The following is a 20030-nucleotide window of genomic DNA, read 5'->3' on the forward strand; positions in this document are numbered from 1 at the left end:
CACAATATCAACAACTGCTGCTGTCACAGTCCCGATATGCATCTATTCAGTGTTGTGCAGCAGACCTATTCCACATGGTTAGAAGTCTTTCTTATCATGGCCAGCAAGAAGAGCTGCTGGGACCTATTTGCTAACTATTGCACAAATAAAATCACTTTCATGGTTTCTGACTTAGACACCACTTAGAATCAGAGATGGTTGTAACTTGAGGTCCATCTGGTAATTTAAACTTGTTCATCCAGAGGTTGTGGACCAGGTTATTTGAAGAACTAAGGCCAACCACTAAATATGTTAATGGCTCTCTGATTGAGGGTGCTTGCAGCCTTGAAAGATGCAGTGTTTCGGATCTTTTTGGGGTGAGTTGTGGAGGTTAAGGGAAATAAACAATCCTAACATTTCACATCCAGTATCAAACCTACCATTTTGGGTAAATGTTTGAACTATGTGGTGACATCTCTGGTCCAGGGTGATAGTAAGATCCTTTCCAATCAAGTTTTGGAACAGAAATTGCCTTGATTGCTCTTGGTGTTTGTCCTTGGCTAGAGTTTGTACTCAGCTGGAGGATTGGTTTATGTGGGGTATGATTGTTGAATTTTCTGGAAGTGGTTCTGCTTATTCCGAAAGGGACTCAATGTGGTGCTGGAAGACTGCTATTTTATCCCATGGAACAGCGTTCCAGCTTCTTTCCCATGCTTTTTAACATCTGCATAAAACCCCTGAGATAGGTCATCTGGAGGTATAGGTTGAAGTGTCATCACTAGTCTGCTTGTTTTCATTTTCTAATCCCAGGGAGGCAGTGTCGCTGACAAACCAGTGTGTGAAGTTGGTTCAGGAGAGAATAGGCTGGACAAACAGAAACATATTCAGAATAATACAGAATTAAGTGGGCTAAATTCCTGGTATAAGTTCTCCCTTGAAGTAATGGTTGTGCAACCTGGGATACTTCTTAGTCTGTCACTTGAGTGGGCACTATGAGTGTATGTTGCCAACTTCAGCTAATTCATCACCTGCAGCTTTTCCTGAAGAAGGTGGATCTGGCTTGTCACTTCGATACAGGGTTAATATGCTCTCTATGGGCTGCCCTCAAAAACAGTCTGGAAAATTCAGTTGATATTGCCAGGCTGTTGTATGGCACTAAAAGATCAGAGTGTATAGATCAGGCATCCCCAAACTTCGGTCCTCCAGATGTTTTGGACTACAATTCCCATCTTCCCCAACCACTGGTCCTGTTAGCTAGGAATCATGGGAGTTGTAGGCCAAAACATCTGGAGGGCCGCAGTTTGGGGATGCCTGGTATAGATCGATCTTACTTCATCTGTATTCGATGCCCATTTGTTTCTGAGGTTGATGTTTAAGTGCTAGTATTGACTATTATTGTATTAAATGGCTTATAACCGCATTGCCACAGAAAGTGTCTGCTAACATACAAAGGGTTGTAGCTCTCTAGTAGAGCACATGGTGTGAATGCAAAAGGTCCCAGATTCAATCCCTGGCATCTGCAACAGAAGAAAACTCCTGTCTGATGCCCTAGTAGTCAGTGTGCACTAGAGATGGTTGCAGGCCTAATTAGGCCAACCAGGCCATTTTGTCCAAGCCACATTCCACCTGCACATCAGTGATGTCATATATGATGTCCAATGCAAGCAGGTAAAAACACAGCTAGGCTGGGCCAAAATGGGCTTCTGAAGCCCTGCCAATCAGGTGATAGGCAGGGTTTCTAAAGTGCTGCACATCTGCCTTCTGAAGTGTGATTGGTGGGACTCCAAAGAGCATTCCAGGAATCTCTGCATGAGGTTTATAAAGAGCCCTGCACGGTGCTTTGATTGTTGAGGCTTCAAAATGTGATGGGCATACCAATTTTCCTACTGCTACGTTCCTAATCTGCCCAGACTGTGAGATCAGATAAGGTGATGTCAGGTGGGTAGAAAAAGAGAATCTACCTACATTCCCAGAGCTAAGCTCTGCCTTTATCCATCTTTAGCTGGCTTTTATTTTTTTATTTTTAGTTTGCTACTGTTGTCTTTTAAATGTTTTAATTGTTTTTATTTATACTTAAAAATTGTGAAATAAAACATTGCAAAGGAGGTAAATTCAGAATGCACATTTAACGCAGCAAAGTGAACCCCCCCCCCCAAAAAATCTTAACATTAAAAACAGAAGCCAGATATAAAGTGCACATTTAAAACAGCACTATTAGAAAGAGACTAAAAATATTATCTTAAGTCTGCCAATCCTGCCAATGGTGGTTCATGGCGGGTGATGGCTGTGGGAGCTCAGGCTCGATGACCTGGGTTTGCACTAAGAGGCAGTCAAGAGGCAGGCCTCTGGCCTCTACATCAGCCTCAGCTTCTGTAGCTGGAGTCAGTTAGGGCCCCACCCTCCCAGGCTAGGTGGGAAAAGACCTGCAAATATTTAGTATTTTGTTAATATGGCTTAAAGTTGGAATGACTGGGAAATCATATATTTTTGGTCTTAAAATACCTGTAATGTAGTTCCTTAACATCATAGGCAACTTGCAAAATGAATTAATAAAAAAACCCAAGGCAAGGACCTGGCTACCACTATGTAATCTATTGTGTTCATGTTGATCAATCAGTCATTCTGTTAAAAATGTCAGAGAAGATACTTTTACTACCAATACTAGCATGTTCCTAATTAAATTTAACAATAGGGATGAAATACAGGAATCCGTTCAATGCTTTTATCATAAACTGTATTCATATATTTTAAAAGTACATACACAAAAATATATTTGGCCCTTTCATAATGTGTCTTCTTAATTAGTACAGTGTTTTATACCCCCCCCCAATGATGCCCTTATTTTTCAAAGGTAACTATATAGCCATTCTTGTCATCCTCTCAAGGTCCTGCTTTCCTGATATTTTCTACAAGTATTTTTTTAAGCTTTTGTTTCAGTAATGGCCATAACCTTATTTTAAAATTAAAGCTAGGTTATTAGACAACAAGGTGCAAATTTGTTCATTTATATAAACTCCACATGGATTTTAAAAATCAAGATAAATCTTCATGCACAACATACAGTCAGATTACCCCTGGACAATATATTTATGTTGGGTCTGATAGCAATCAATGGTTTAGCTTCATTGCATTTCAAGATGTATTTGCACCCAGTTGTCCAGTGATAGTGTCCTCACCCTGGAAATAATTTAGTTGCAAATTGACTGGAAGATGGTGAAAATTGAAAGTTAAAATTAGAAATACTCATAATAAACAGCAGAAAAAAGGTCAGATGATGCCATGCTATGATGAGATTGGAATGGCTGGTAAATGAGGTTTTGTGTTTGTCGTGAGATGTATGTGACATGCCTACCCAATGCTGTTGTAATATCCAGCCTAGCAGAAGAGATTATCTGGCAAATTGACACTGGAAAGAATTTTCTTATGGACTGGGAAATTAGAATTGCACTCTTTTCTTTGATGTGTGCATTCCTCACTGTATTATGCAGCTAGCTCAGACTGAATATTAAATATATAATTTAATACATACTGTTAAAATATCTTAAAATAATAATGCTATTATTGCTTTTAAAAGCATTGTAGAAACATTTAAACATCATCAGGTAAACATTCAATGCAACAAAGAAGACTGATCTTTGTGTACAATTAATTTTTAGCTGTTCAATAACCTTTCTTTTTTCACAGGGGTTACTAAATTTGGTATCAGATGTTGTAACTGTGGTGGTTTTATTTGAATAACATAATAATTGTGCTCCTTCGATATTTTAAAGGAGGAAAAAATATTTAAATGCTTGCAAATTAAATGAAGAGCGAAGAATTGAAGGTGAAATCTGTTTCTCTTAATGTGGTATAAAATTTCAGACTGAGATACTAGAGAGAGCTAGTTATTGATTACTATTTAGAGCAACATAAGGTTATCTAAACAAGAGAGAGTACATTTTTAATGTATTTATAGAGTCTGCTCTGCTTCAGAGATAAGTGTGCTGTCACCTTTGTACCTGTTCAGTTTCAAAAATGGTTTAACTTTAATAAGGAGCCCTGCAATATTTAAAATTGCAATAAGACACCCTAAGGGGTTGCAGTCACAGTAAACCCGGAAATCTGTTAGCTATTTATAATGTATTTTTATATGTTGTCTTGGAAGCAGGAATAAACACACCAGAGAAGGAACCAAAAGTAATTACTGCAGCAGGGGAACAACCACTACTTCAAGCTAAAGAAGAAGATGGCGCACCCAAAAAGTCCAAACTTTCTGACGAAAATAAGTTTGGTCACGAACAGGTAAAGTGTATTGTTAGCGTTGTTCAGGGCTGGCTCTAGGGGTAGTCTGGTTGGCGCAGGGCGCCGGCCCGGTAGGGGGGCGCAGTGCTGCATGCTGCGCCTGCCCACAAGCCGCGGCAAGAAGCGGAGCGGGGGCGCCGGAGCGATCTCCACACCACGGCGCCAGGACGCCCGACGTGCTTGAGACGGCCCTGGCGTTGTTAGCATTGCAACTGCCTTGTAGCATTGTTTTTCTTATGTCATAAATATTTTGGGGGTGAATTCCTATGTCGTGCTAATTCATCGGGTGCTGTGTTGGCCCTGCAACTCAGACCAGCTGGAAAACCTTGCCCCTCTAGTTCATCTTCCTGACCTTGTCAGTGTTGCAAGAAGATAAAAGGGCCCACGTTTATTATAAGAAGCAAATCCTTATGTCAGAACTAGTTACCAGAGCACTATATATGGATATTTGGATGTTTGGAGACCTACAGAGGAAAAAAAAATTAAATCCAGAATCCCAAAGAGAACATGTCCAAAACTTACCCCAGCTACCATTATCTGATATTTTAAGCCCAGGTGCTTTATTTCTTTCCAGATGATTCCTGACTGGCCACTCAATATATACTGTGTTATAAAATAAAAGATGTCATGAGATAAAAATTATAAATCTGTATAAGCTAAGGAGTTCACTTACATGGTATCCAAACTCTTCTTTTGCTGCCAATTCCCCCCCCCCCCAAATGACACCAGTCATGTCTCCTTCTTCCTTCTAAACCTGCAGCTTTTTTTCATGGCAGTGGTCTTCCCATGTGAGTTGTGTATCTGGGTATTAATAGAGGCTGAAGGTAGTGAGGAATTAATGGAAGATACTGTAGGTGGCAGGCAACAGGAAGAGATGCGCCATCTTGAAAAGAGGGCTAGCAATACTGTAGTGACAGACGGTTTGCTCAGGGCATTAAGCAAGCTTTGTCTAATGGGCTGAATCTTTGTTGGATGTTTTTCAGTTTTACCAGTGCCCTTATTGTAACTACAATAGCAGGGACCCAAATCGTATCCAGATGCACGTCCTGTCACAGCATTCTATGCAGCCTGTTATCTGCTGTCCCCTCTGCCAAGATGTCCTGAGCAACAAAATGCATCTTCAGCTGCATTTGACCCATTTGCACAGTGTGTCTCCTGACTGTGTAGAGAAACTGCTTATGACAGTAAGTGTTTAAAATGCTGATGCACATTTGACAAGTACATGGACTGTAAGTGATGCTGAATATATTATGGCATTGTAGATAGAGCTAGAGACTTGGAACCTGGGCTCCTGAGATTTCTTCGTAGTCCTGCCAATAACTTACTGCATCCCTTTGGCCTATTCATTTAACCCTAATTTTCAAAGACACAAGAATCTGAAGCACTCATTAAAAACCACCTTTCAAGATCAAGGCACTCACCTCACTGCCTCCATGCACATCCTAAACTGGTTCTACTACTATCTTTCCCCGCAGGGGAATTTTCGTCGTAATTTACTGTAAACAGTGTTCTGAGGGCTAAATACACAAGAAGTTACTGTTTGTTGGCAATTTTATGAGAAGTGGTAAATTGTGAAGAAACAGATAAAAGTACCAGAATGTTTTTATATTTACAGGATGGTGGAGATGAAACCTTTATTAGTAATAGGACAGGATCCTAGCCTTGTAGTTCATTGTAATTTTCAAAAGAGTATCTTGATCGAAAAACAAGGTAATAAATATGAGCAATTAAAAAAAAAGTTATACAGTAGTACTGTAATATGGTGGCAGGAAAGTTAAAAGGCTAAAAGCATTTGTGTGGCTACTGCTTTATGTATTGTTATTTAAAACCTGTATCAGCAACTTACGTTGCCTAGAATTTATAACCACACTGTCTTCCATATTCTTTCCTTTCTTAATTATGATCAAACCTGACTCAGATATCACAAAAAAGCTCTAATGTGTTGTGAAGTATTATGTGAAAGCATCTTTAGAATTATAGGTCTGGCATGTGCTGGAAGATAACCAGTTGTGATTTAAGGTCCTAAATGCAAAGCAGGAACCCCATATCAGAGCTATATATATATACCTAAGCAAAATCAGTAGAAGTTGCCACCTGATTTGAAAACAAAAAGTCCCAATTTCAAGACCAATTTGTACAAACTGGATTGTACTAGTACGCTCAGAAGTAGTTATTTTGTTTTTGCCTTTTCTCAGCAGCTGCTTAAAGTGCACTTTTGACGTGTAACAGAAAATGGGCATTTCAATAGCTCTCCTTACCTGTCTTGCTAGGGACATTTCAGTTAGTAATCCTGCATCCATACCATTTTCACTGCTGCATCTGTGGAATTAATTCCGAGATTTAATCAAACTGTTGGTTGTTTCAGTTGGTCATATATGACGATGTGATAAACAGTGCAATTCTCTTGGTGAGCACAGTATCATGCCTCAGTTGTGTGTGTATGTGTTGTTGTTTTTAAAGGTTCCTGTACCAGATGTGATGATGCCTAATAGTATGCTACTGCCAGCAGCTGCTTCAGAGAAATCTGACTGTGATGCTTCTGCAACTCTGACAGCTGAAGGATCTGGGAAATATTCAGGTATTGCAAGAAAAAGGCAAGCCTGCAGATGCCAAGCATTGCAGTCTTTTGTTGATAAATCTCCTCTCCTTTTGATGTGTGCTTGCTATATTAACCAAAGAAAAATAAGGCCTGGTTTTCTTCAGCAGCGTTTCATGAATGTAGCACTTTTATAGCATACAGTATATGTACCTGTATATATGTTTCTTTGAACAGATACAGCATCTAGGTTTGGTTACACATTTTAAGACTTGTAGGCTGAATCCAGTCCACCCAGTCTATGCCCCTAGTCCATACAGCTATGTACTGTATGGTAAAGGAAAAGGACCCTGGACAGTTAAGTCCAGTCAAAGGCGACTATGAGGTGCAGCGCTCATCTCACTTCCAACCGAGGGAGCCGGCGTTTGTCCACAGACAACTTTCTGGGTCATGTGGCTAGCATGACTAAACTGCTACTGGCACACAGAGGACCGTGGTGAGTGCCAAAGCAAATGGAAATGCTGTTCACCTTCTCGTCACGGTACCTGTTTATCTAGCTGCACTGGTGTGCTTTTTGAACTGCTAGGTTGGCAGAAGCTGGGACAGAGCAACGGGAGCTCATCCCATCGTGTGGATTCGAACTGCCAACCTTCCGATCAGCAAGCCCAAGAGGCTCAGTGGTTTAGACCATGACTCATTTGTGGTGCTGGTCACTTTGGTGGGAAGTGAGATAATTACAGATACTTTGCATAAAGCAAATTTGTAAGAGTAATGAAGGGGCCTCTAATTCAGTTGTAGAGTTCATGCTTCACAAGAATAAGTTTCCAGGTGGGTAATATCCCTTGTGTATCAGAGAAACAGCTTGGTCCTGTGTTTGGGGAATGTGTTTAAGAATCTATTTACAACAACAAGAAGAACCCTGGAACTAGATTTTTATTGGTCTGACTCAATTCTAGATGGGTTCTTATGCCCAAAATTCAGGCTCGTGAACTACGTATATTTTTTTTGAAAACAGCTATAGTCACTCATTGCAACAAAATTCTCCTTGTTTCGGGGTGTGGGTGTGGGTGTGTTTTGGTGCATCCTTCATTTGATGCAAAGAGTCTTGTGGTATTTTCATGCCATAATAAATTAGACAGCCTTTACAGTAGCACAAGGCTCTTTGTTGTTATTGCTGCAACATACTGGCTCCTCCTCTGGAAGTTCTTTCTTTTAATATGTATTATATATTCAAATACTATGGAGCTATATAATTTCTTTCCTTTTTTAAACAACAGGTGAAAGTCCTCCAGATGAGAAGAACACCTCTGGGCTTGAAGAATCAAAAACTGGAATGGAAATTAAAACAGAGGAACAGAAGCCACTCAAAGAATCTACTGAAATGCCAGATTGGAACAAAAACAGCAGTAAAGATATAAAGATCGTCGAATCACTGCCTGATCAGTTGAATGAGCAGCAGAAGAGGCAGCAGCTTTCTGTTTCTGATCGCCATGTCTATAAATATCGTTGTAACCATTGTAGCTTGGCTTTTAAGACTATGCAGAAGCTTCAAATACATTCCCAGTATCATGCTATTCGGGCTGCTACTATGTGTAGCCTTTGCCAACGTAGCTTCCGTACATTCCAGGCTTTAAAAAAACATTTGGAAGCAGGCCACCCAGAACTCAGTGAAGCTGAAATTCAGCAGTTGTGTGCATCTTTACCTGTAAATGGTGAACTCTGGGCAGAAAACGAAAGTATGGCACAAGATGAACATGCACTAGAACAGGATATAGAAAGAGAATACGAGATGGACCAGGAAGGTAAAGCAAGTCCTGTAGGAAGTGATAGTAGCTCCATTCCAGATGAAATGGGCTCAGAACCAAAGCGGACCTTACCTTTTAGAAAAGGGCCAAATTTCACTATGGAAAAATTTCTAGATCCTTCTCGCCCATATAAATGTACAGTGTGCAAAGAATCTTTCACTCAAAAGAACATTCTTTTGGTTCATTATAACTCAGTGTCTCATTTGCATAAACTCAAAAAAGTGTTGCAGGAAGCATCGAGTCCAGTCCCTCAAGAAGCTAACAGCAGCACTGACAACAAACCCTACAAATGCAGCATTTGCAATGTTTCTTATAGCCAAAGTTCTACACTGGAAATTCATATGAGATCTGTGCTTCACCAAACTAAGGCAAGGGCTGCAAAATTAGAACCAAGTAGTAATGCAATGAGTGGAAACAGCATAACAGGAAATGTTAACAGCCCCAGCCAGGGGATGGTAGATCCTACAATATTACCAGCAGTTAACAGCAAGGAAACCCACATAGATGCCAAAGAATTAAATAAAAAGCAAGTTTCTGAATTAGTTTCTGCTCAGCCTACACATCATCCTCCCCAGTCACCAGCACAACTGCAGATGCAACTCCAGCATGAATTGCAACAGCAAGCAGCTTTCTTTCAACCCCAGTTCCTAAATCCAGCATTTTTGCCACATTTTCCTATGACACCAGAGGCGCTATTGCAGTTTCAGCAGCCACAGTTTCTTTTTCCATTCTATATTCCTGGGACAGAGTTCAGTTTGAGCCCTGATCTGGGTTTGCCCGGTTCTGCTGCATTTGGTATGCCTGGCATGGCGGGTATGGCAGGCTCACTGCTAGAAGACCTGAAGCAGCAGATGCAAGCTCAGCACCATGTCGGTCAGACGCAGCTACAGATACTACAGCAGCAAGCACAACAGTATCAAGCGACGCCACCTCCAATCCAGTCGCAAAAGCAACAGCAAACTAATAAGTTAGTGAAAACGGAGCATAACAGTGCAGTAAATGCTGAGTGCCAGATGATGAAGGATACACCACCATATAAGGAATTGGAAGAGATTTCAGAGAAACAAGAAAAACCAAAGCAAGAATTCACAAGTGACAGTGAAGGACTGAAAGAAAACAAAGATATAAAGAAGCAGAAGTCCTCTGAACCAACCATCCCACCACCTAGAATTGCTTCTGGGGCAAGAGGAAATGCAGCCAAGGCATTGTTGGAAAACTTCGGCTTTGAGCTGGTTATTCAATATAATGAGAATAGACAGAAAGTACAGAAAAAAAATAAAACTGGTGATTGCGAAAATACTGACAAATTGGAATGTGCAGCATGCAGTAAATTGTTTTCCAACATTCTTATATTAAAGAGCCACCAAGAACATGTTCATGGACAGTTCTTTCCACACGGTGCATTAGAAAAGTTTGCCCGTCAATACAGGGAGGCCTATGACAAGCTTTATCCTATTTCACCATCTTCCCCAGAACCACCACCACCTCCTCCACCACCACCTCCGCCTCCACCTCCAACTTCTTCACAACCTTCTTCATCCAGTTCTGGAAAGATTCAAAGCATTACTCCTACTCCTTTGCAGGCTCCACCACCAACACCGCCGCCTCCACCTCCACCGCCACCCCCACCACCTCCACCACCACCACCTTCTGCACCACCGCCAGTGCAGCTGCCAGTTTCATTAGACCTTCCACTTTTCCCTCCAATTATGATGCAGCCAGTGCAACACCAAGGATTGCCTCCTCAACTTGCCCTCCAGCTGCCACCAATGGATGCGCTGTCTGCAGATCTTACTCAGCTTTGTCAGCAACAGCTAGGATTAGATCCAAATTTCCTACGGCATTCTCAGTTCAAGCGGCCACGTACAAGAATCACTGATGACCAATTAAAAATCTTGAGGGCATATTTTGATATTAATAATTCACCAAGTGAAGAACAGATTCAAGAAATGGCTGAGAAATCTGGCCTTTCCCAAAAGGTTATCAAACACTGGTTTCGAAACACCCTATTTAAGGAGCGACAAAGAAACAAGGATTCCCCATATAATTTTAGCAATCCTCCAATAACAGTTTTGGAAGATATAAGAATTGAACCACAGCCAAGTTCTTTAGAGCATTACAAATCTGATTCAGCGTTCAGCAAGCGATCATCTAGAACTAGATTTACTGACTACCAGCTCAGAGTCTTGCAGGATTTTTTTGACACAAATGCTTATCCAAAAGATGATGAAATTGAACAACTTTCAACTGTACTTAACCTACCTACTCGAGTTATCGTTGTATGGTTCCAAAATGCACGACAGAAGGCTCGAAAAAGTTATGAAAATCAAGCTGAAACTAAAGATACTGAGAAGAGGGAGCTCACCAATGAGAGGTACATTCGGACTAGCAACATGCAATATCAATGTAAAAAATGCAGCGTAGTTTTTCCTAGGATCTTTGACTTAATTACACATCAGAAAAAGATATGTTATAAAGACGAAGATGATGATGCACAAGATGAAAGCCAAACAGAAGATTCCATGGATGCTACAGATCAAATGCTTTACAAGAATTGCACAGTTTCTGGCCCATCCGATTCATCAAAAGGTATGGCTTTAACAACAGGAAGCTCTGGATCTGGTTCCAGTACTCCTTTGATGCCATCACCCAAACCTGAACCTGAAAAAACCTCTCCTAAGCCTGAGTCAACAGAAAAGCCAAAGCAAAATGATACCATACCTAAGCAAGTGGAGGCTTCCTCCCAAGGCAACAAATCAGTGCAGCCTGCACCAACCACCTCCTCTGATCCACAGCCCTCAGCTTCTCAAACACAGCAACAGAAACAATCCCAAATAGGAGGCAGACCACCTTCTGCGTCACAAACAACCCCTGTTCCCTCCAGCCCTTTAGCAATCCAAATGACGCCTCTTCAGAACAGTCTACCTCCTCAGTTACTACAGTACCCATGTGACCAGTGTACAGTTGCCTTTCCCACTCTAGAACTTTGGCAAGAGCACCAGCACATGCATTTCTTAGCAGCCCAAAATCAGTTCCTTCATTCCCAGTTTTTAGAAAGGCCTATGGATATGCCCTATATGATATTTGATCCAAATAACCCTCTGATGACTGGACAATTGCTGAGCAGTTCTTTAGCTCAGGTGGCACCCCAAGTGAGCTCAGCTCACACAGCTCACCACGCTGCTTCAATTCCTGGCTCACTTAAACGAAAACTGGATGATAAGGAAGATAACAACTGTAGTGAAAAAGAGGGGGGGAACAGTGGTGAGGACCAGCATCGGGATAAGCGATTGAGAACTACAATTACTCCAGAGCAACTGGAAATACTCTACGAAAAATACCTTTTAGATTCCAATCCTACCAGAAAAATGCTAGATCACATCGCACGTGAAGTAGGACTAAAAAAGAGAGTTGTACAAGTCTGGTTTCAGAATACAAGAGCTCGAGAAAGAAAAGGACAATTCCGTGCAGTAGGTCCAGCTCAGTCTCATAAAAGATGTCCTTTTTGCCGAGCACTGTTTAAAGCAAAGTCTGCTTTAGAAAGTCATATTCGCTCTCGGCACTGGAATGAAGGAAAACAAGCAGGTTACAGTTTGCCACCAAGTCCTTTGATAGCCAATGAAGATGGAGGAGAGAGCCCACACAAATACATGTTCTTTGATTATCCATCGTTATCATTAACAAAGATCGATTTATCAAGTGAAAATGAATTAGCTTCTACTGTCTCAACTCCAGTTAGTAAAACTGCAGAAATGTCACCGAAGAATCTTTTAAGCCCTTCTTCCTTCAAAGCAGAATGCAATGAAGACATAGAGAATCTGAACACAGCTCCTGCTGATGGTGGGTATGACCAGAATAAAGCTGACTTTGATGAGACTTCATCAATTAACACAGCAATCAGCGATGCCACAACAGGAGATGAAGGAAACAATGAAATGGAAAGTATGACCGGTAGTTCAGGAGATGTGAAATCCACATCCTCTCCTAAAGAGCCAAAAAATGTTCTGAATGACAGTTTGCCAAAAAACACAAACATGCCTAATATGGAGAACAGCGATGACAAATTTCTATTCTCCTTGACTAGCCCGTCAATGCATTATAGTGACAAAGATAGCGAATTTGACCAAAGTGTTTACATTACTGATGACCCTGATGCTGATCGCAGTGAAACATCAAGCATAGCTGATCCAAGTTCACCTAATCCTTTTGGAGCAAGCAACCCTTTTAAATCTAAAAACAGTGACCGGCCAGGTCACAAACGATTTCGGACGCAAATGAGTAATCTGCAGCTTAAGGTCTTGAAGGCTTGCTTTAGCGACTATCGGACTCCAACCATGCAAGAATGCGAAATGCTAGGGAACGAGATTGGCCTGCCGAAACGTGTGGTTCAGGTTTGGTTTCAAAATGCTCGAGCAAAAGAGAAGAAGTTCAAAATTAACATAGGGAAGCCATTCATTATCAATCAGAATGCAACTGATGGCTCAAGACCAGAGTGTTCTATATGTGGGGTGAAGTATTCTGCACGTTTGTCTGTAAGAGACCATATCTTTTCCAAACAACATATTTCAAAAGTGCGAGAAGCTGTGGGAAGTCAACTGGACCGGGAAAAAGACTACTTAGCTCCTACAACTGTTAGACAGCTGATGGCACAGCAAGAATTGGACCGTATAAAGAAGGCTACAGATGTTCTAGGCTTAACGGTACAGCAGCCAGGCATGATGGAAAGCAGCTCACTTCATGGAATCAGTTTGCCAGCAGCTTACCCAGGACTCCCTGGCCTTCCTCCAGTTCTTCTGCCTGGAATGAATGGTCCATCTTCCTTAACAGGATTTCCTCAAAGTTCAAACAGTAAGTAAAAAGGAAGAGGATAAATTATTATTGTTGCTGCTGTTGTGACTAAAGGAATGGGTGTGTTGGTGGCCCAAACATTTGTAGGTAGATCCATTTCTGTCAGTTCTGTGGCTATATATTAGAACATTTTATAAGAAAAGTAAAATGGAATGTGTTATTAATGTAATAACTTACATATACACCTTTAAATAACACCATTTAAGTAACACTGTAGTGTTTATTTTTAGCACTTTTAGATATTCAGGAAATTATTTGACTAATAAAAAAATGAAATTGAAGTACACCACAAACTAGCCAAACTAGCATTTGAACTCAAGTCCATCTTTATTAACTCGCTGCGTTATCAAATAGTATGAGTTGGGTATCTTTACAATTTAATAGATTTTCCGTGAACTTTCACCACAGTGTGAAATAGTTTGTTTCATAAAAGCATGTCAGGAGATAATATTTAGCAACTAAGGCAAAGGTCCAGTCATGTGAAAATGAGGGCCTATACACTAAAATATATTGTTTCCTTGAATTTATCTAATTTAGCCTGTGATCCTTAATAGCAAGTCCCATTGAAATAGTGAGATAATCATGGTAAAGACTGGGCTATAAAGACAGTTAATATATAATGTATTTATTAAAGATTTTCTCAAACAACAAAACATACAAAACACACAAAGAAAATTACAAAACATAAAAAAGAAAAAGCAAGAATACAAAAAGAATACAAAAATGCAAAAACAAAAATTCTAACTATAACCCTTATTTCCAATCTATTGACTTCCTCATTCCACCTCCTTCTGCGGTTCTTTACATGTCCTCCGTAGTAAACTCTAAATCTTATATAAATTCTAATTATTACTTTAACTATACCTTAATTCTTTAATCTTTTATATCTTATCCTTTTATATTCTATCTAGATCTTACTTCTTAATTTAATTGTCCTTAACTTCTATCAATACTTATTTCGCACCATTGTATTATCTACAACCTCTATTTTATCTCCCTCACTTCCACTAATTCTAATCTATTATATGTTTATTCTTTAAATAAATTTTAGATTTCTTCCAATCTTCTTCCACTGCTACTTCACTCCGATCCCGGAGCCCCTCCCTTCCCCGGAAAACATTTCCCTGGGTGTCCCGACCAGTCCCTTAATACAATCCAATTTCAGGCCTTTTTAATCCATCCATCAATTAAAAACCAATAGATCTTTCATCCCACACCAACTCTTGTCCACTCCAACCCATGCTGCTCTCCCACCCTCCCATTCTGTTGTACAAATTCTTTAACACATCTCCTGCGCCTCTCATTTTTTGCACCTTCCATTCCCACAACTTGTCCATTGCATGGATGGCGCTCCCCTTCTCCCACTAGAGGAGCGCATCTCCATGCCCCTTCTAACTCATTTGCCCAAGCATCATAGTGTCTGTTTGGAACAGGTTCTCCCTCTCTCACTAGGAAAACCTGTTCCCAAATGTCCTCCTCTTCCAGAGCTTGTTGGTTAAAATCTAAGTCCTGTGCTCCCTCTCTCACCGGTGTCCTCAGGTTCCTATTCTTCCGCTCCTCCTGGATTTCTTGTCTATTGTGGTAAAGTTCTTAATTTCCTGTTCAGTACTGTATCTGAAACTTCTCAGATTTTTTTTCCCTTTTCCAAATGCTTACTTAAGGTTTAGATTCCTCACTTACGTTAACTTTTTGTTACAGTCCTTACCTCCAGGCCAGAAATTGGTACCTAATAGATTTTTTTTTTTTTTTTGAGGTACATGGTTTCAGCACTGCTCCCCACCCCCACCCTGCTGGTTAGCAGAGTATGAGGGTCTTCTTGGTAAAGCATCTCATAGCACTCTACAACTCCTCTTAAGCCCTTCATAACACTGATTTGCTATTGCAGAGCTGAGAATTAAGTGGTGACCTGCCAGAATTATCCCATGGACTTTTCAGCATTTCCTCAGAGTACCTGATTGGCTCTGTCAAAGCCCCGTGCTCTCTCAGTCCAGCCAATTCTGCATTTCTGCAAGTGCAACAGCATACATCTGTTGGTGTCTTTGTTGTCAGGAATGAGGGCATAGTACATAACCTGCTCTGCTTTAAGACAAAATTTGCCCATAGTTACTGCGTCAGCATTTTGGCCATCTGGAAGTGAAATAATATTTCGATTGGGTAGTGCACGTAGCTACTGCCATGTGTGCAGGCCAACTCTCACTACTTACAGGTTATGTCTAGATAGCTCACTGTATGAACTGGGCCACTCAAGTTACCAAATCTTCAAACCATTAATGCAGCTACCTAATCAATGAAGTATCGGTTAGGAATGAGGCACACTTTCACCTGATGTGGCTAATCTCTCTGAATAAACACAAACTAAAGAGAGGAAGAGAATTCGTTCTTCAACATACTAAGTAGCCCCTCCATCCTATCTTCATTGCCCAGAAAATATATGTTCCTAATGGCTCTTAATGGAGTAGTGGAAGTGAAAGCAAAAGAGCAGATTATATTAATCTTTCATTAGTGAAAAGTACTCCTCAAAAGTTCTTTAATATATGCTCAATGCTGATACGCTTCATATCTTATTAACCCACTTTTAACATATCCTTGTTTTGCTATGAGCAGCACTTCACATCTGTGTTTGATGCAGTGAGAGATATTCAGTCAGGGTCTTCTTGTAGTCCCACTCTCTGTGCTGATCCCAGTTGCAATCCTTTACAAGAGTTGGTTTTCTAACCTTGTAAAATGTTTCAAAATATGTTAAAATTCCTGCTCCCTGCCCCTGTGGGTTTTTCCTACCACATACTCAAAGCATGATACATGGCACCTGAATTTAAATGTGTAATCTTCTTAATCTTTCCTCTTCATAGTTATGATCAGATAGATATATGATCAAATAGACAAAAATTTCTTTGAGGAAGTTCTTCACATGCAATTAGTTATTTACATAAAGATTGGAAGAATGAGAAAAGATGTTTTCATTAACATAAGCTCTGTTCTATAAGTGCTTCAAAGCGGCAATAGATACTTAACAGGCAGAGCAGATGAAGCAGACTCTAACCTGAGAAAGCTTATGCAGCCATACATTTGTTATTCTTTGACGTGCCACCTAACAAAATATTAATGTTATAGTGTAGCGTTTGCATTATTTGGCACATTTACAGTGCAATCCTAAACATACCAATTCAGAACAAACTCCACTGAATTCAATGGAGCTGACTCTTTGATGAGCATATATAGCATTACAGCTTTAATCAGTCTTACAATTGCTGCACTATATGTCCAAATCATGTTCATTCATAAACATTCATTCATTCATTCATTCATATCTCACCAAAATTTGAAATCATGTCTCACCGCTTTCTGAAATCCTTTGAAAGTTGGTTGAACTGAGATGGAAAATGTAAAATTCATAAAAGATATTGGGTGGGAGTCAAATAAAATTTACTCAGAGTAGAACTACTGCAATTAATGACCAAGACAGAGTTCATTAATTTCAGCGGGTTCTACTCTGAGGAAAGCCTAGTGCAATGCAACAAGTCAGATCATAGATAACCATATCAAGGGATTGAGACATGCGCGCGCGCACACACACACACACACACACAGAGAGAGAGGAATGAAAACAGTAAAGTAAACCTGTGTGCAGCGATGATTACATTATAAGATGGGAGCTTTTGGAAGATGTCAATGTAGCTTTTATGTCAGCTGGAATAGTGTGGCTGGACCTACATACCTACAAAAACATATCTATTTGAATTGGAAGCAAATGAAATTCTAATCCCATTCAAGTAAATTATAGGGATGCAAGAATTTTTCACACATTCCAGTGCACTTATTGAAGCCAGGTGTCCTAACAAGAGCTCAGGATGCCAAACAATTGAGTGTTCTTAACTCAGATCAAACCAGGAAGCTCCCTGTTCTTGTACTGCAATCAGTGAAAATGTCTATGAGGGGGGAAAACTGGGTAAGGTAATTGAACTTAAACACTACTAACATATTCTATTCATTGTTGCAGTAGAAGTGCATTTATTTCATTTTCATTCCACCTTGAATATGGTGGGATTTAGTTCTTAGTTAGCAGGCACAGGATTATGTTGTTAGACCCTGGTACACCTTAGTGCTTGGTATATACCGTTCCTTTCTTCATACACCCCTTTACTCATGCAAGTCCTTCAACACCACACCCCTGCTTTAATAAATTTAGCATCTGTTTGACCTGGAAGTCAACGCCTCAGAAGTTGAACAACTTCTGCTGAGTTCCCCCCCCCCCCAATTTTCTCTATTAAATTTGCAGACCGCTCTTTGTGCCTCGGTTTCCAAACGTTTCAGAACTCGAACGGTCTTCCAGAACAGATTATGTTTGAAAACTGAGGTACCACTGTATATGGTATCACATTCACAAATTAGGTTTGTGGCATAAGCTTTCATGGACCAGCTTTCATCTTCATCAAACACATGGAATGTCATCCTGAGTACACACACATGCACTAACATACAGGTAAACATACAGAGAATGATATACCTGTGATATCAGAGGGAAATGAAATGCAGGAAGTACAGAGTGTGATGATGAGATTAAAGCTTCAATGTATGTAAAGTAATTGCAGTGATTCTCTATACAGTATCGTTGTAGGGAATCTGTGGCCCTCTTAACGTTGCTGGACAACAACTCCTGTTAGCTCTCTGTTTGATTGAAATAGGGGTTCAACAGCATTGGGGGGGGTCACAGGTTCTTCTTTCCTGGTGCAATGCATTCCTCAGGTATACTGCAATCTTTTGTATAACAGTGAAGCTTCTCATAGTTAATGTTCCCAGGCCTTTCTAGCTGATACTGTATTTCATTTAAAAACATTTGGAGAAATCTTTAACTTTGCATAAATACATCTTGGTTAATTGTGCTGCAGGTAGGAATGGTCCATTCATCTCTACTCCGTTCAATCATTGATCAGTTAAGTTGCCCATTCATTTGCTATAAGGGCAAGACACATGCTTGGACACTTATGATTCTATGTGAAGACCAAAAGATCATAATAATTTATCCCAATATACCCAGGTGGCGCTGTGGTTAAACCACTGAGCCTAGGGCTTGCTGATCAGAAGGTCGGCGGTTCGAATCCCTGTGACGGGGTGAGCTCCTGTTGCTTGGTCCCAGCTCCTGCCAACCTAGCAGTTCGAAAGCATGTCAAAATGCAAGTAGATAAATAGGAACCGCTACAGCGGGAAGGTAAACGGCGTTTCCATGTGCTGCTCTGGTTTGCCAGAAGCGGCTTTGTCATGCCGGCCACATGACCTGGAAGCTATACGCCGGCTCCCTCGGCCAATAATGCGAGATGAGCGCGCAACCCCAGAGTCGGTCACGACTGGACCTAATGGTCAGGGGTCCCTTTACCTTTACCTTTACTATATATCTAGTTGTTAGCCGATATCAGAAATAGATACACACTACTGTTAGTGAAATCCATACATTTAATATGAGTGGCTAACATTAAAATTTAACACAGTTGTCACTTTTTTTTCTAATAGTCCATTCAATACAATTTTGTAGTTAGTCCAAAAAGTCACTATTTACAGTAATAAGGACATCAAACTTGTTTCTAATCCTGGACAATATATTTTAGTTTACCATTAAATAAAAATAATGATTCAGTGACAAACATCAAATGGTTGCCTTGTTGAATCTTATCACCTCTTCCTCTGAGTTCTAATTGCTTTATCCTTAGCAATGCTAAGCACCTGGATATCAATGATTTAAGCACCATTCAGGCCCACTCAATTAGTACTTTAATGTAACTAATATTCATCTATCCTTGCAGTGCCCAGGGTTATCACTCTTATCCTCTTACACTGATCCTAGAGAGTGCTTTAAGCTCACCATTCTTTGAAAATTAGTGTTTATATGTTCTCATTGTTTTTACAAAACTTCTATTTCTCTGTAACTGTTTCTTTAAAAGAAATGTTTCTGCAGTATGCTGGCCAATTATACATATCATAGGAATTGCATTACAGTAGTTAGCTGTAACAAACATTGTCTATATCTGGTATTTGAAGTGTGACAAGGAATTTTTCATGCTTACTCTTGCATTGTACATAGATACTCCAAATAGGGTCAGTGCACACTTACAATTTCTTTTGCTACTAAAATACATAGCTGCATGATTTATGTCAATAAAAGCAACTACATTGCTGACCAGCTGTACTAACACATATAAAACCCAATCCTATGCAGGCTTACTTGGCATTACGACCCATCTTAGTTTAGAGGGGCTTACTCCCAAGTGAAAATAAATTTTTAAAATTGTCCAGTGGTGTGCCTAAAATAGCAGGCCAACAGCACAATCCTAACCATGTCTACTCAGGTTCCCTCTGCTTCTTTACACTTCCAACTCATATCTGATTCTGTTTTTATATTAGCCAACCTATTCAGAGTTAAGTAGCATCTATGAATCATTTCCAAATAATTCTCTTTCAATGAATAACATGCAGTAAATTTCAGGTTGTTTTTCCAATGTTGCTCCCAGAGGTTAAGATCTATATCGTGTCCTATATCTATTGCCCAGTGTGTCATTGAAGCTTTAACTAGCTTGTCTTTTGTTTCCCAT

General features: G+C 40.2%; 1 protein-coding gene across 6 annotated transcripts in view; it reads left to right on the forward strand.

Moving 5' to 3' along the window:
• Positions 1-20030, forward strand: part of ZFHX4 (zinc finger homeobox 4) — a 178464-nt gene that overhangs the window by 152508 nt on the left and 5926 nt on the right. For 4 of the 6 annotated variants that reach the window (XM_035125407.3, XM_035125413.3, XM_035125412.3 and 1 more), the window contains 4 exons: positions 4124-4260; positions 5244-5444; positions 6721-6838; positions 8074-13449. In XM_035125407.3, the coding sequence (XP_034981298.3) occupies positions 4124-4260; positions 5244-5444; positions 6721-6838; positions 8074-13449 (5832 nt within the window). The remainder of the gene's footprint in view (positions 1-4123; positions 4261-5243; positions 5445-6720; positions 6839-8073; positions 13450-20030) is intronic. The other 2 variants (XM_035125411.3, XM_035125414.3) reach the window with 1 other exon arrangement.

The sequence above is a fragment of the Zootoca vivipara genome, chromosome 8 (assembly GCF_965207765.1).
Source record: "Zootoca vivipara chromosome 8, rZooViv2.hap1.1, whole genome shotgun sequence".
Taxonomy (NCBI): Eukaryota; Metazoa; Chordata; class Lepidosauria; order Squamata; family Lacertidae; genus Zootoca; species Zootoca vivipara.